The sequence below is a fragment of the Neltuma alba genome, unplaced genomic scaffold, assembly GCF_004799145.2.
Source record: "Neltuma alba isolate B1F8T4 unplaced genomic scaffold, ASM479914v2 tig00008056_pilon, whole genome shotgun sequence".
NCBI lineage: Eukaryota > Viridiplantae > Streptophyta > Magnoliopsida > Fabales > Fabaceae > Neltuma > Neltuma alba.
This window is the reverse complement of record NW_021634936.1, coordinates 26,904-44,245: the sequence shown is the minus strand read 5'-3', so window position 1 is coordinate 44,245 and position 17,342 is coordinate 26,904. Positions and strand designations below refer to the sequence as shown.

Here is a 17,342-nt window from a genome sequence, read left to right as displayed (position 1 = left end):
ATGTTTGATTTTAGAAAACTACTTATAATAAAAACATATATATATATATATATATATATCAGTCAATTTAAGATATAAATATAAATTTATATAAAATTAAAACATTCTCAATTTAAGATTGTGGTTAAACTATTGAGTTATGAATGCACGAAAGATACCCCACTTATTTTAAATTAAATCTCAACAATCACATGGGCATGCTACTTTTTACAGGAAACAAACGTTCCTAGCTGCATAATAATTGATTAAATTTTTTGTAGTTTCACAAAAATAAAGTAAAAGTTAAACTTGCTGACTCATCGCCACGTTGTTTGACGATTGGAAAATATTCACGTACGCAATTATGTATGTACTCTTCTGGTCCTATTTATACGACAGAGGGAGAAGATATTTTTTGGTCTTATTTATAGGGTAATGAGAGAAATTTTTTGTGTAGATGTACAATTTTACCTCTAATTTATTATTGTGTTAACTTTGTTTACATGAAGTATAATATATATTAAATGGGGATAAAGTTGAAAAGGTATTAAATTTTAAATGAGAGTTAATGAAGTTTAAGGTTTTTCTTGATATGTGTAAAACATGTTAAAAATACCTTATAATAGGACCAGAAGAGTATGTATAATATTATCAAAGCAAACAAGATATAATGTCATGGTGAGTCCATAGTTAAGCAAAGTGAAGTCATGCGGTGAAAACTTGGAAAAGTGAGGTAGGCTATGCGAAATTAGGGGGACAGAGAAAATTTGCGTCACAATGCTTTCCCATGATGTTTTGTTTTTTTTTCAATATAAATATATTTTTGACAGATCTCAGCGGCCTAAAGTTATAAATAGGATTGAAATCGCAACCTTAACTCAGAAGGAAGTGTAAAGCATGCTCACTTAAAACATTTACTAGAATTTTTTTTAATTAGACACATTTTTCTGAAAAGAAATTCATAAACGAGTAGTCTGCAATTCGGGAAGAAATTTTACTCTCTGGAGATTAAATAGACCATGTAGGTGGGATGATTTACCTTACAGTGGATGTCTTTGGTGCAAGTTTAGGACGGCCCAGCTGCACCAGACTAAAGAATAAAAATACTACTTAATAACATACCCAACTAACTAATTTGAAAAGATTAAAAAAGTTATTCAATTACTTTAAATTACTTTAAAGTATTTGTAATTATCATTTTTTTCCAACTAATTTGTCTCACTTATAAATCAATATATAATATTATATGCTACAATTAGATAATTTAGTAATTTTTTTAATCTTTTTAAATTAATTTACTAGGTCTTATATTAGGCAAACCAGGTAGCATTTATCGCCACGTTAACGTTAGTAGTAGGAACTCTCATCACTTAATCATGAGGTCGGGGGGTTCGATTTCAACCCTCGAGAACAATACAGTAACCTAATTGGGAGAGATTTGCCTTTTGCTCTCACTACAACATGAGAGATTAGTCTCTATCGTAGGTGGACAGTATATTCCTTAAATCCATCCTTTCCATCTACATTTGCAAAAATTCTAAACCATCTTAAAAGCATATTAAGTATGTAACCTCGGTAAGCCAGAAATTCACATCAAGGTATTCAACCAACAATTCCAACTTTAACTTCAGTACTCATAAACTTCAAGTAATGTATACCATTAAATAGAAACCACGTTTAAAAAAATAAAACAGAGAGAAATATGTAATCCCAGAAATTAACACCATGGATCCAAAGAAAATAGGAACCACAGTTCCTACCAGGATGTGAAATGGAATAATCTTGCTCTAAGTCCAATCATAGCATCGCCGGTCATTACTGCAATGGCTACCGGAGATGGGACATTTGGACTTATCTTAAAAGCAGTACAGTGGTAATACCCTCACATCACAAACAAAATGGCCCCTAGAAAAGATCACACAAAAAACGATTAAAAATAAAAATAAAGAAAAACCACATAGACCTGTTTCAACGCACAGCACTGCCAATCAATTTGGGATCTCTTCCTCATAGGATATATCTATTTCTTAATCAGAAAACCTAAAATGCTCAACCATATCTTGCATAATACTACACAATCATGGGCACTAATCCATGCAATGAATTAGCAAGAATAACAGACATACACATCATACAAAGAGTCCATGTTAGGGATTTGAAGAGTAAATAGAGTAAATCAGAGAAATTATGATTTCTTTCTCATCTCAAATACATTTTACAATAAGCATTGTATGCACTGACTTTTTCTGACCAGATTATTTATCAGTTGACTAACACAGGCCACGTACAATGCGATTTTGAGCAACCCAAACCATCTTCTCATGTATTCTTAAAAGTCCAAACAGCTGCAAACACATGCAAAATAAATTAACAAAGCTTTTCACAGAATGATCCATTAAATGAGAAACTGGTTGACTGAAGATCTAGGGGACAAGAAGGTGTTGGTTTTGTCTTCTGAATATCCTCATCAGTGCTGTGTTTGGTGGAACTTCTTGTTTGAGGACATTTCTCCTTCCAAAGAAGTTTCTCAGCTTTACAACCTAGCCACTCTCCAAATTGCTAAGGAGTTGTTGTTGGGCCTGTCCGCTTTGTGGTTAGCTTGCAAACAACGACACCTGAAGTTGCAGGAAAAGAATGCTCATGTTTGGATATTAGTTGCAGACAATGACGTTGGGAAAATTTATTTTAGAAAATCCAGTATAGCAAAAGAGACCTTCAGCTTGTGTGGGAACAACTGAAGTTTGATAAGCAGACATTCAATAGAAAGCGGGTTTGCAAAATTGGGTTTAGACCTAAGCTAAAATGTTGAACAAAATACTACACAATTATGGGCACTAATTCATGTAATGAACTAGCACAAGAACAACAGAGTTATATAGTATATAATGAGTCCATGATAAAGATTTGAAGAAAAAACAAAGTAAAATTATGTTCCTTTATCATCAAAAATGCACAGGACAGTAAGCCATCCACGCACCCAACTTTTTTAGCAGATTGTTTATCAGTTGACTAACATAGAAAAAGCACAATTGGATTTGAGTGACCCAACCACATTTGCATATATTCTTAACAGTAACAGCTGCAAACACATGCGAAAGAAACGAACACAGCTTTTCACAGGATGACCCGCTAAATGAGAAACTGATCAATTGAAGATCTAGAGGACACGAAGCTGTTGGTTCTCTCTTATAGCAAACATCTTATAAATATTCTTAGCAGTGCTATGTTTGGTGGAACTTCTTATTTGAGGGCAATTTTCCTTCCAAAGATGTTTCTCAGCTTAGCAACCTAGCTTCTTTTGAAAGTGCTAAGGAGCTGTTGTTGGGCTTGCGCCTTTATCATTGACTTGTAAAACCTACAATCCCTTTAGTTCTAGCATTGTGCTCGTTTGAGGAGCCTATAGATCAGTGTTGCCTGTTATCTCTTTTGTGGTTTTGGATAATGTTTACTTTGCCTATGATGTACTGGTTTTAATCTTTCTTAAGGAATGTATTCCATTTGGCCAAAAGAGAGAAGGGGGGAAAAACAAACAAAGAAAGATAAGAAAGTGAATACACCACTTACACATGAAAAATAATAGTGAAAAAGGGAAACTTAAACATGAACTACTCAGAACAAAATCCATCACCGTTATCTTGAATAATCACCAAACGAATGTAACCAACGAAACCCCCATCCTCAAGATTTTTTGGGAACTAAACAGAAAATTTGAAAATGTAAGAGAACAAGACCTTGGGGTAAAATTTATATAAATTATGATCCCTTTCTCATCTGAAATGCTTAGTAGGCTAAGTCTTATATACACTCACTTTGCTCACTTATCAGTCGGCTAACACGGGCCAAATACAATATGCACCAAAACACTTCCTCGTATATTCATCATTAACAGTTCAAACAGCAGCAAACACATGCAAAAGAAATGAACACAACTTTGCACATAACGGACCCTTATATTTCACTACTTAGATGTGAGAAAATATTGGCCATGAATAAGGAATCAAACACAAACTCCTCAGAATAAATCCATACTGTTAAGACTAAGCAGAAGAATTCCATCACCACAACTCCAATTAAACAACGCACTTCCCCATGTGAATTTCAGAGACGAATAAGATTTAACCAGCCCAATGCCCTAAACGAAAACATCAAATGACGATCAAGTTTTGACATGGAGATCAATCAACAACAGGGATTACGGAAACAGAATATTATTGCTATCGAAGGTGAATCTGTAGAATTCACAAAGAGAATTCATACTAAACCATCCCATTCTCGAAATGAATTTACTTTAATGAAAAATCAGAACAACATGGGATGGACTAAAATTCATAATAGAATTTTCATTTTAAAAGGTATCATAGTTCTAGAATAAAACTCGCCTATGGCACGACATGAAATGGATTAACAAAAGGGGCAGGGAGAGATATTACCCGTTTCATCTGCTTTGACCTTTCTCTCGGAAATTCCTTTGTGGGAACTGGGAAAGCCACAAAGGAGGTGGATTTGGGTGCTCGTAACCGAGAGGATTGTGCTGCTCCTTCCGTCACTTCCTCCCTCCATCTGAAGTGAAAGATCTGGTAAAGGTGCATTAACCGGAGGACTGGGAAATGGGCCGGCCTTTCACGGGCCGCTGGAGCCATTTTACAAAACTCAGCCTTTATGTACGAGGCTCAGGCAGCGCGAAATTTTAGGCCAGTTTACAAAATTTCATTTTTTTTCAATACTAAACAATAGCAACATCATTGATGTGATCTTCATTGTTAGAGATAATACCACATAAAATATAAATCAAATCATCATTTAAAATTTAAAGGAGTTCATTTTCTTAATTTAATCATAGCTATTAACAAACTAAAGTGTCAAATTAAGGTCTAAATAACTAAAAATAAAGCAAATCAAATTGTTATATTGAATTCTAATAGAAAAATATCCATTATCATATAAATATATTGATATTTTCACATCAGGTTAGACCATGTCATTTATAAGGGACTAAGATAATTTTAACCAAATACTAGCTAAATAAAAAATGAAAAAATATAATTATCAAAATGATTTTAAAATATATCAAATAATTAAAAAAATACACAGGTTTAAATAGGTTAGCCCTCGGCCCTATAGTCACGAAGATGGAGCCACTGAGACTATAACATTTGAGAAGTCAGATATATATTATTACTTACCAAACTATGTGTTTTGAAGCAGTCTCAAAGTTGTGAAGGATGATTTAACTCATCAAGTTTATACTCATGAAATTGACTAAAAATATATTTAAGTCACAACACAAAACTAGAAAAATTGTAACAATAAGAGAACTTAATTGAGAAACATCCTAACCATAAAGATCAAACATAAGAACAAAATACTACTTCCGGTTCTAATTATAAGATATTATTTGTAGATTATAAATAAGGTTTTATAATTATGACCGGAGGTGCGATAAAGATATATTTGAAGAATTCCTCTTTATAGCAACCGAAAACACCCATGTAGGCCAGAAATATCATTCCAATGGGGCTTCTTAATTAAAAATTAACACACACACACATAGAAGCTCATGTGGTACATCATCAAAGGGCTACCCTGCAAGTTCTCAAGCAACATTGAGTTTCTAATTAATACAAAAGTATATAATAGTAGGGAGAATTTTAATGAAGTCTTAAGAAAAGAAAATAATTATTAAGAAGTCCTAATAACAAGTAACTAATATGAACATATTATATCTTTCCCTATTTTGAAACTTATTATTAAATTCTTTTTAGTTGTTAATATAAATCCCTTTCTTGAAACCTGATTGTAATTCTCCCATAATATTGATCTTCAACATATATTGTAATTCCTTACAATATACTTGAGCAACAATGATCGAGTGTATGTTGAAGTGGTCAATGATGTAACTCAAACACTCAGTTTGAGGACAACTAATTTAAAATGTTAGCTGGGAATTTATATATAAAAAGTGTATAAAGGTTTCATTAAAATTAGAAAGCACTCCTTCAGTTCTAAATGTAAAACTCATTTGTAGTATAGTTTACACTAAAAAATGAATATTATATTTAGGATATGAGTGGGTAAAATTTATGAAGTTTGTGTGATAGATGAAATATGATATTTCAATATTAATAAAAGATAATGCATTAATTAAAACCAAAGGTGTCATCTACGCCAAATTTATAAATGTAAAGAAATTCCTCATTGATTCTAAAAAATTAAAAGCATTATTTGTATATGTGTTTTTAAATATATATATATATATATATCTATATAGAAAGAGAGAGAGACAAAAATAGACTATCAATGCATGAACTCTAGTTTGATTGATTAAAAAAAAAACAAAGAAAGACAATTCAAAGTCGGTGCTGCCACAATCAGTTTGATTGATAAATGAATAGAATCTTAGAAATTAAATTTTGGTTTTGGGATTGAAAAGTCTTCAAATTTTGTTGGCTTCAACAGTTTACAATGACGGTCAACGCTAACCTCTGAAAAATTTTTGTTTCGCTGGTCCCGGAAAAAAAAAATTGTATTTCTCAACAAGTTCTTTAAATTTATGTTTTGACGAGTAGTCAATAAGATAATTGAGATTGAGAGATCCAAATTTTGTTTTAAAGCTATAAATGATTTCAAATAGATTGGTTTGAGGAATTGTGACCCAAAACAGAAAACAACAAAGAGAGAAAGGATGAGATTGAGCGATACAAGCTTTTTCTTATTTATGCCAAAAGATTCTCATCTTCATTGTCAAGTAGTTTGGTCTCAAAAATCAGTTCTTTAGAGCAATCCTCAATTGAGAAGTTATTCACATGACTCGAATAGTCTTTTAAAATAATTATCTTAGCACTTTCTGTTAAAATGAAGAAACTGATTTATACATTCACAAATCTCTTTCATTTTCATTTTGTTCCATTACTATATTATAGGATCCAGAGTTGTTGAACAAGCTAATCCTCAAATTCTTTTGGCCCAGCACAACTCCAATCTTCACAAGCTTTGGCAAATCCTTACACATCTTAGATCTCTACAGAAAATCCCTTCTTCAACATGAACCCACTCACCCCCACAATCATTCCCAAACCAATCAAATCAAGCAAACACAAAGAAGACGACGAAATCATCATTCCCTCTGCAAGAGAGCTTCAAGAAGCTGGCATCACCTTCAAGCCAAGCAGAATCCACAGCCTCAAAGATGTCTCCTTCAATGGCGGAATCCTCAGAATCCCTTCAATAATACTCGATGACTGCACAGAGACAACCTTGTTGAACCTCATAGCATTCGAACGCGTGCATGTAGGAGCAGGCAGCGAGGTTTCTTCATTTGTCTTCTTCATGGATAACATCATCGACAAGGAGATTGACGTTGTGATTTTGGAGCAAAAAGGGATTGTGCAGAATGCTTTAGGAAGTGATAAAGCTGTGGCCAAGCTTTTTAACTCACTGTCTAGGGATGTTTCTGTTGATCGTCAGGGAGGAGGTTTGGATATAGTGCAGGTGAGTGTGTGTAGATATTGCAAGAAGCCATGGAATAAGTGGAGAGCTAATCTCATTGAAACTTACTTCAGAAATCCATGGGCGATTGTGTCTCTTGCTGCTGCAATATTTCTGTTTGTGTTGACTATTGTTCAGACTGTGTATACCATTCTTCAATTCTATCAACCAGACAGCTCTAGTTCATCATCTCCTCCTCCAGCTGGGCCATGTCTTCCACGACGACGACCCCAACCTCATTTTTGAATTGGAGTTCTGATTTTCTTGCGGTGATTAATACACATAATCATTGATAGTTCATAGCGTCTTCTGAAGGATTTAAATTACTTTCGGTAAAAATCATGTAGCCCCTTTTGCGTCTGATTTGGTTCTAATTATGAATATGAGCCCTTTCTATCCATTTTCCTTAATTAAATCCAGACTACTTTTATTTTTTGTTTCAAATCAAATGGCTCTTTATATAATACCATGTCAAACTTTATATTTTTTTTGTGATCGTTATTACAAGTACTTCTAACATGTCCTTAATATAAAACAGGTTTTATTTAAAGTAATAATATTTTTATCCTATATCCCGAACAAATTATAAAACTTTTTAACTATTTGAACAAATGGTTCGAACTAATGACATTTATTAAAGATAATTTTGATATCTTAACGAGCTAACATGGCTCTTTCTTCTCAGAGGAAGGTAAGAATAAAGTGCACAAAGGGAAAGATCAATTTTAGCCTCTTATATACCTAGGTTTCCTTTTATTTTCTCAAATTCTAAACCCATAATAATTAAAGTAGTTACTACTTTGTTAAGATGAAATAAACTAATAAAGTAGGATAATGACTGGTCATGTTATATAAATTGGCAAAAAAAATGACGATGTTATATCAATGAATTGTCTCATTCCCATTGATTATTGTAAAATATAAAATCTATAATAAGACATATTATTTTTATGAGATAAACAAGATATCTTATTCGTCGGCAAAAAATATAACTTAAAATTCATCTAAAAAATAATGTTCAATTTTTTTAACAAATTATAACTAAATGCAATTTGGTCTCTCTAAAATTTAAAAAGACTCTTTCTGCATTATGTTTGATTTTAGAAAACTACTTACATATAAAAACTTACATATATATATATATATCAGTCAATTTAAAATATAAATATAAATTTATATAAAATTAAAACATTCTCAATTTAAGATTGCGGTTAAGCTATTAAATTATGAATGCACAAAAGATAACCAGCTTATTTCAAATTAAATCTCAACAATCACATGGCCATGCTACTTTTTACAGGAAACAAAAGTTCCCAGCTGCATAATAATTGATTAAATTTTTTGATGACTTGTTGACTCATTGCCACGTTGCTTGACAATTGGAAAATATTCACGTACGCAATTATGCCAACTCAGAATTTGACAATGCCTGTATGTATGTATAATACTATCAAAGCAAAGAAGATATAAGGTCATGGTGAGTCCATAGTCAAGCAAAGTGAAGTCATGTGGTGAAAACTTGCAAAAGTGAGATAGGCCATCCGACGTTAGGGGGACAAAGAAAATTTGTGTCTCAATGCTTTCACATGATGTCTTTTTCATATAAATATATTTTGGGCAGATTTCAGCGGCCTAAAGTTATAAATAGGATTGAAATGGCAACCTTCACTCAGAAGGAAGTGTAACACATGCTCACTTAAAACATTTACTAAAATTTTTTAATTCGACAATTTTTCTGAACAGAAATTCATAAACGAGTAGTCGGCAACTTGAGAAAAAATTTATCGAATCTCTGAAGATAAGGGGATGTTTGGATAGAAACCAAACCATGGTTTCAGAAATGCTTTTACAGTTTACAAAGTAAATATATGGAGGAATTTGTCTCGTTTTGCGGAAAAGTACTTCTAAAACCATGGTTTTTATATTGCCAAACACCCCCTAAATAGACCATACAGGTGGGATGATTTACTTCACAGTGGATGTCTTCGGCGCAAGTTCAGGATGGTCCAACTGCACCAAACTAAAGAATAAAAGTACTATCTTTAGCACTTGATATAAGATCGACTAATTTAAAAATATTAAAAAAGTTACTAAATTACTTTAAAGTATTTATATTTATCGTTTTTCTTTTAACTAATTTGTCTTACTTATAAATTGATATATTACATGATAAAATACGGAAGTATTTTATAGAGATTGTATAACATATGATATAATTAAGTAATATAATTGGCAGATGCTTTTTGCTCTCACTACAACATGAGATTAGTCTCTACTATTGGTGGATAGTATATTCCTTGTGCCTCCTAAAGGACAGAGAGAATACAAGAAGCATTTAAATCCATCCTTTCCATCTACGTTTGCAAAAATTCTAAGTCTACACTATCTTAAAGCATACTAAAGTATGCAACCTGGGTAAGCCAGAAATTCACGTCAAGGTATTCAACCGACAATTCCAACTTTAACTTAAATACTCGTCAACTCTAAGTATGTACACCATTAAATAGAAACCACGTTTAAAAAAAAAATAAAACAAAAAGAAATATGTAATCCCAGGAATTAACACCATGGATCCAAAGAAAATAGGAACCACAGTTCCTACCAGGATGTGAAATGGAATGATCTTGCTCTGCGTCCAATCATAGCATCGCCGGTCCTTGCTCTAATGACTACCGGAGATGGGACACTTGGACTTACCTTAAAAGCAGTACACTGGTAAGGTTAATCATAATACCCTCAAATCACAAACAAAATGGCCCCTAAAAAAAGATCACACAAAAAACGATTAAAAATAAAAATAAAGAAAAACCACATAGTCCTGTTTCAATGCGCAGCACTGCCAATCAATTTGGGATCTCTTCCTCATAGGACTTATCTATTTCTCAATCAGAAAAACTAAAATGCTCAACCATATCTTGCATAATACTACACAATCATGGGCACTAATTCATGTAATGAATTAGCAAGAATAACAAAGACATACACATCGTACAAAGAGGCCATGTTAGGGATTTGAAGAGTAAATAGAGTAAATCAGAGGAATTATAATTTCTTTCTCCTCTCAAATATATTTTCCAATAAGCATTGTATGCACTGACTTTTTCTGACTAGATTATTTATCAGTTGACTAACACGGGCCAAGTACAAGGGGATTTTGAGCAACCCAAACCAAATTCTCATGTATTCTTAAAAGTCCAAACAGCTGCAAACACATGCAAAATAAATTAACAAAGCTTTTCACAGAATGACCCATTAAATCAGAAACTGGTTGATTGAAGATCTAGATTCTGGAGGACAAGAAGGTGTTGGTTTTGTCTTTTGAATATCCTCATCAGTGCTGTGTTTGGTGGAACTTCTTATTTGAGGACATTTCTCCTTCCAAAGGAGTTTCTCAGCTTCACAACCTAGCCACTCTCGAAATTGCAAAGGAGTTGCTGTTGGGCCTGTGCGCTTTATGGTTAGCTTGCAAACAACAACACCGCCCCCCCCCCCCCCAACCCCCCAAAAAAATTGGATATTAGCTGCAGAAAATGACGTTGGGAAAACTTATTTTAGAAAATCCAAACAACTGAAGTTTGATAACAAGACATTCAATAGAAACTGGGTTTGCAAAGTTGGGGGTAGACCTAAGCTAAAATGTTGAACAAAATACTACACAATTATGGGCTCTAATTCATGCAATGAACTAGCACAAGAACAACAGAGTTATATAGTATATAATGAGTCCATGATAAAGATTTGAAGAAAAAACAGAGTAAAATTATGTTCCTTTATCATCTAAAATGCATAGGACAGTAAGCCATCCACACACCAACTTTTTTTAGGACATTCTTTATCAGTTGACTAACATAGAAAAAGCAAATTGGATTTGAGTGACCCAACCACATTCGCATATATTCTTAATAGTCCAAACAGCTGCAAACACATGCGAAAGAAACCAACACAGCTTTTCACAGAATGAGCCGCTAAATGAGAAACTAATCAATTGACGATCTAGATGGCATGAAACTGTTGGTTTTCTCTTATAGCAAACATCTTATAAATATTCTTAGCAGTGCTATGTTTGGTGGAACTTCTTATTTGAGGGCATTTTTCCTTCCAAAGATGTTTGTCAGCTTAGCAACCTAGCTACATTTGAAAGTGCTAAGGAGCTGTTGTTGGGCTTGCCCTTTATGGTTGGCTTGTAAAACCTACAATCCCTTTAGTTCTAGCATTGTGCTCGTGTGAGGAGGCTATAGATCAGATGTTGCTTGTTATCTCTTTTTTGTAGTTTTGGATAATGTTTACTTTGCCTATAATGTACTGGTTTTAATCTTTCTTAAGGAATGTATTCCCTTTGCCCCCCCCCCCCCGGCCAGGGGTGGGGGGAGAGGACAAAGAAAGAAAGATAAGAAAATGAATACACCACCTACACGTGAAGAATAATGATGAAAAAAGGAAAATTAAACATGAACTACTCAGAACAAAATCCGTCACCGTTATCTTGAATAATCACCAAACGAATGTAACCAACGAACCCCCATCCTCAAGATTTTTGTTGGAACTAAACAGAAAATTTGAAAATCTAAGAGAACAAGACCTTGGGTTAAAATTTATATAAATTATGATCCCTTTCTCATCTGAAATGCTTTGTACGCTAAGTCTTATATACACGTACTTTGCTCACTTATCAGTCAGCTAACACGGGCCAAATACAATATGCACCAAAACACTTCCTCATATATTCATAATTAATAGTCCAGACAGCAGCAAACACATGCAAAAGAAATGAACGCAACTTTGCACATAAGGGACCCTTATATTTCACTACTTACATGTGGCCATGAATAAGGAATCAAACACAAACTCCTCAGAATAAATCCATACTGCTAAGACTTAGCAGAAGAATTCCATCACCACAACTCCAGTAAAACAATGCACTCCCCCATGAGAATTTCACAGACGAATAAGATTTAACCAACCCAATTCCCTAAACGAAAACATCAAATGACGATGAAGTTTTGACATGGAGATCAATCGACAACAGGGATTACGGAAACAGAATACTATTGCTATCGAAGGTGAATCTGTAGAATTCACAAAGAGAATTCATACTAAACCATCCCATTCTCGAAATGAATTTACTTTAATGAAAAATCAGAACAACATGGGATGGACTAAAATTCATAATAGAATTTTCATTTTAAAAGATATCATAGTTCTAGAATAAAACTCGCCTATGGCACGACGTGAAATGGATTAACAAAAGGGTCAGGGAGAGATATTACCCGTTTCATCTGCTTTGACCTTTCTCTCGGAAATTCCTTCGTGGGAACTGGGAAAGCCAAAAAGGAGGTGTATTTGGGTGGTCGTGACCGAGAGGATTTTGCTACTCCCCCCGTCACTTCCTCCATCTGAAACGAAAGATCTGGTAAAGGTGCATTAACCGGAGGACTGGAAAATGGGCCGGCCTTTCACGGGCCGCTGGAGCCATTTTACAAAACTCAGCCTTTATGTAGGAGGCTCAGGCCGCGCGAAATTTTAGGCCAGTTTACAAAATCTCGTTTTGTTTTTTTCCCCAATACTAAGCAATGGCAACATCATAGGTCCGTTTGGATTAGCGCTAGAAAAGCAGTTTATTATCTGTTTGGCTTATAGAAAAGTAAAATTAAGTAAAAGTTAAATTGGATAAGCTGAATTGTGTTTGGATTGGAATTCAGAAAAACTAATTTGCAAAAGTGAGATTGATAAAAGATTGTTTGGATTATGATTGAGTAAAAGTAAGTTTGTTTGTAAAATTACCAAAATGGGTATGAGTTTTAATAAGTAATGAAACATGATTAAAAATGATTTTACATAATATAATGAATTAAAATTAATTTGTTATTAGACCTAGATATCCATTTGGTATTGAATATCTCGCATCAACCAAATAATATTTTATTTAAAATACAATTTTTTTTTGCCAAGAGAAATTTTATATAATTTTTTTTTTTTAACTTGAGACAACTTTTACATGTGAGTTACCTCAAAAAGGCAATTTTTTAAAATACACTGTTGTTAGATAAAATTTATAAATGAACTTAAAAGAATTTTACGTATTATTAATACGAATATCATATATTTATCATAATTTAAAGTATATTAATTTTCAGCAAATAAAATATAAAAATTTGTACTCAAATAGCAATTGGCTGACAGAGGGGAATAAACGAAGAGGAAAGGTTAGAATTGGAAGGTGGACCCCACCTACATATATAGTTCCAACGATAAGCCCGATTTGACTCTCATAAGCTACAAATATCAGCTTATGTAAAAGTCCGTTTCAATCCAGCTTTTTGGGCCCAAGTCAGATGACTTATAAGCTCTGCCAAACACCCTCCAACTTTTCAAATGGGCTTATCAGAAAAATAAGTAGCTTTTAGAGCCTCAATCGCTGATCCAAACAAGCACATCATTGATGTGATCTTCATTGCTAGAGATAATAACACATAAAATATAAATCAAATCATCATTTAAAATTTAAATTAGGTCATTTTTTAATTTAAATCATAAATATTAACAAACTAAAGTGTCAAAGTAAGGTCTAAATAACTAAAAATAAAGCAAATCAAACTGTTATTTCGAATTCTAATAGAAAAATATCCATTATTATATATATGTATTGATATTTTCACATCAGGTTAGATCATGTCATTTATAAAGGACTAAGATAAAAAATGAACAAATATAATTATCAAAATGATTTAAAAATATATCAAATAATTAAAAAAATATACATATACTTAAACTGGCTAGCTCTTGGCCCTATAATCGCGAAGATAGAGCCACTCAGACTATAACATTTGAGAAGTCAGTTATATATATTACTATCTCTAGTTCTTAATATAAAAACTATTTAATTAATTTGAATAAATTAAGAAAACTAGTTAATTAAGTTAGTTATTTATAATAAACAGGCACTATTTTTTCTTAAATATCCTTGCTAATATAGTATATTGGCTAAAACTACAATTATTACAAAGACTACTTTGAAAAAAAAATGAATAAATATGAAAGATAAAGTAGATTGGGATCTTATATTTATGACTAAAATAAAAATCAAATGAACTTTTATATCAAGGACAGAAGGTAGTATTAAATAAACGTCTTGCCAAACTATGTGTTTTGAAGCGGCTTCGAAGTTGTCGAGGATAATTTAACCAATCAAGTTTAGCCTCATAAAATTGACTTAAGACACGCTTAAGCCATAGCACAAAACTGGGAAAATTGTAATAATCAGAGAACTTAATTGAGAAATATCCTAACCATAAAGATTGAACATAAGAACAAAATATAAAGATATATTTGAGGGATTCCTCTTTATGGCAACCAAAAACACTCATGCAGGCCAGAAATATAATTCAAATGGGGCTCCTTAATTAAAAATTTATATATATAAGCTCATGTGGCACATCATCAAAGGGCTACGCTGCAAGTTCTCAAGCAGCATTGAGTTTGTAATTAATACAACGGTATATAATAGTAGGGAGAATTATCATGAGGTATTAAGAAAAAAAATAATTACTAAGAAGTCCCAATGATAAGTGACCTACATGAACATATTATCATTCCTTGAATTCTTTTCAGTTGTTAATGTAAATCTCTTTCTTGATACCTAATTATAATTCTGGAAAATAATTACTGAATTTTACTTGTAAATTGTCGAATTTCACTTGTTTACTTACACTCAAATACTTACATTTTGGGTTGTGAATTTTTGTGTTTCTTGTAAATAGCTAAATTTACGTTGTAAATTCATAAACTTTTATTGTAAATGACTGAATTTTACTTGTAAACTGTCAAATTTTACTTGTTCACTTATACTTGGACACTTGCATTTGTTTTGTTATATATATTTTTATTTGCATCACATGATTCAATAGCTTGTTTAGCTTGGTGTGTATATTATTTTTGGTGTGCCAAGGGGTCATAGGTTCAAACCTTCCTTTAGCCATCTTTTTTTTTTTTTAAAAAAAAAACCTTTTGGCTATCGGAGCTATAGTAGCAGTCACCGGAGGTCCAATCTCTGGCAGCGGCCACTTGACCGTGGTGACTATTAATATTTATTTTTTTAAAAAAATAAAAGTGAGGGGTATTATTGTAATCTTACTCTTAATTTTAATTTCAGTTTGGTCCTTTTGTCCTACAGTGATATTTTGAGAATATTTTGGGGGCTGAATGATATAAATTCTCACCTGTAGTCCTTAAATGAAATTTTCCCATTAAGTAAACTTCGGTTGATTTACATGTACTTTGAAAATTTTTTGTTTCGCTGGTCCAAAAGAAAAAAAAGAAAATTTTTATTTCTCAAGAATTTCTTTATAATTTAATATTTCATTAAAAAAGTTAGCCTTTTAAAGCCCGCATATCTTAAAATTATCATATTATTAAAGTTCGGCCCTCAGCGTATAAGCTCATGGCCTAAAAGGCGGGCCCTTTTATGTTATTTTTTAAAATTTAAATTCTTTTCAATTATTTTGAAATGAAAAATAAAGCAATAAAATTTTATTCAAATTATAATATTAGTTAAATAAGCTAATGATGTATAAAGAAAAACATTAAACACTAATGAATTATTATCCAAACTAAAAAAAACAAATAAAATAGGAAAAGCATTAAGATAAAAACTAAGCAACTAAAGATTAACAACATCAATATGATTATTAGGTTCATCTTTATCACCATCATCAATATCAATAACATTTGATTGTTCTTCTTCACTAGAGGTGGGCTTTTCTTCAGTGATAAAAATATCAAGGTTTTTGTTTTCATCACCTTTATCTAAAATAAAACTATGTAGTAGTTACGAGTATAAATAAGAGCTTAAATATTTGTTAGAACAAGAGAATTTCTATACTTTGTTGAGACATGTGAGCCGATGGTAAAAGAAGATTCACTAGCTACTATAGTAATTAAAATGCTAAGAATATCAATTGCCATCCTTGAAAAAATTGGAAATTGATTTTAACTGTCATTCACCAATTCAAGATATCTAACTATTTTCAATTATATGGATTAAGTATTGGTTCTTCTAAATAATTTTCTAATTTAGACTTATCCATAAAAGACTAATATATAATTGTATAAATATCTTGATAATTAAAAAAAAAGTGGATTTAAAAAGGCTGGCCCTCGATTCCAACTGGCTGGCCCTTTTATTTTTTAGCTTTAAATGACTAATCCTTTTAAGCTCAATTTCCTTTTGGATCTCCTAAAAGATAAACCCAGCTCTTCACTTAAAAAAGGCTTAAACGAGCTGGCCCGATGGACTTAGCCCATTTTAACGGCTCTAATTGTAGGGATACTATATTGACCAATATATATAATATCATTATTTTTCAGTTCTCAATATATTCTCATTGTTTTAAATTTTTTTTTTAACAGAAAGGGGCATGAACATTAAATTTTATCAAATAAATTTATTTTTTTTATTTTTCTCTTTCATTTATAGTGTCAAATAAACTATCATATTCTATACTTTCTTGCATATATATTATTTATGGGTTAATGTGCAAATTTATCCCAATATTTTAAGATCATAACAATATTATTCCCATACCATATATTAATGATCAATGCTATTATTTTAATAAATAATATTAATTTTTTAATGATAAGGAGTAATATTGTTACAATTTTAATATTTAAAATAAATTTGTGCTCAAAGTTAATAAAAAATTTCAGGCCGAATTTACACTTTTCCTGTTAATTATATTGTATTGGGCATTTGTATGATATAGGATTTGCATTGGGTGCTCATCAAGCTGATGAGCACCCAGTGCTCATCAGGATCTGGACCGATGAGGAGAAAAGGGAGAAGAGTGTGAGAGAGAAAAGAGGAGCAGTAGAGGGAAATA

The 17,342-nt window shown here is 32.1% G+C and overlaps 1 protein-coding gene, 1 long non-coding RNA gene and 2 other non-coding genes across 4 annotated transcripts; 1 reads left to right on the top strand and 3 right to left on the bottom strand.

The window, feature by feature from the left end:
- Positions 1-1,679: 1,679 nt before the first annotated feature.
- On the bottom strand, positions 1,680-1,831 carry LOC114753658 (small nucleolar RNA snoR2/U65). The gene has a single exon (XR_003741034.1). It is a non-coding gene; the product is annotated as a small nucleolar RNA snoR2/U65 (small nucleolar RNA).
- Positions 1,832-2,126: 295 nt separating this feature from the next.
- On the bottom strand, positions 2,127-4,483 carry LOC114753654 (uncharacterized). Its single transcript, XR_003741033.1, has 2 exons — positions 4,410-4,483; positions 2,127-2,558 (listed from the first exon to the last, which is right to left on the bottom strand). It is a non-coding gene; the product is annotated as an uncharacterized LOC114753654 (long non-coding RNA).
- Positions 4,484-7,020: 2,537 nt separating this feature from the next.
- On the top strand, positions 7,021-7,710 carry LOC114753655 (UPF0481 protein At3g47200-like). The gene has a single exon (XM_028942355.1). The coding sequence runs from the start codon at positions 7,021-7,023 to the stop codon at positions 7,708-7,710; it is 690 nt and encodes a 229-aa protein (XP_028798188.1).
- A 2,296-nt stretch (positions 7,711-10,006) lies between these two features.
- Positions 10,007-10,158, bottom strand: LOC114753659 (small nucleolar RNA snoR2/U65). Its single transcript, XR_003741035.1, has one exon. It is a non-coding gene; the product is annotated as a small nucleolar RNA snoR2/U65 (small nucleolar RNA).
- Positions 10,159-17,342: the final 7,184 nt, after the last annotated feature.

What these genes read in the sequence shown, in the direction of transcription:
- LOC114753655 (XM_028942355.1), top strand. Translation starts at nt 7,021, where the DNA reads ATGAACCCACTCACCCCCACAATCATTCCCAAACCAATCAAATCAAGC.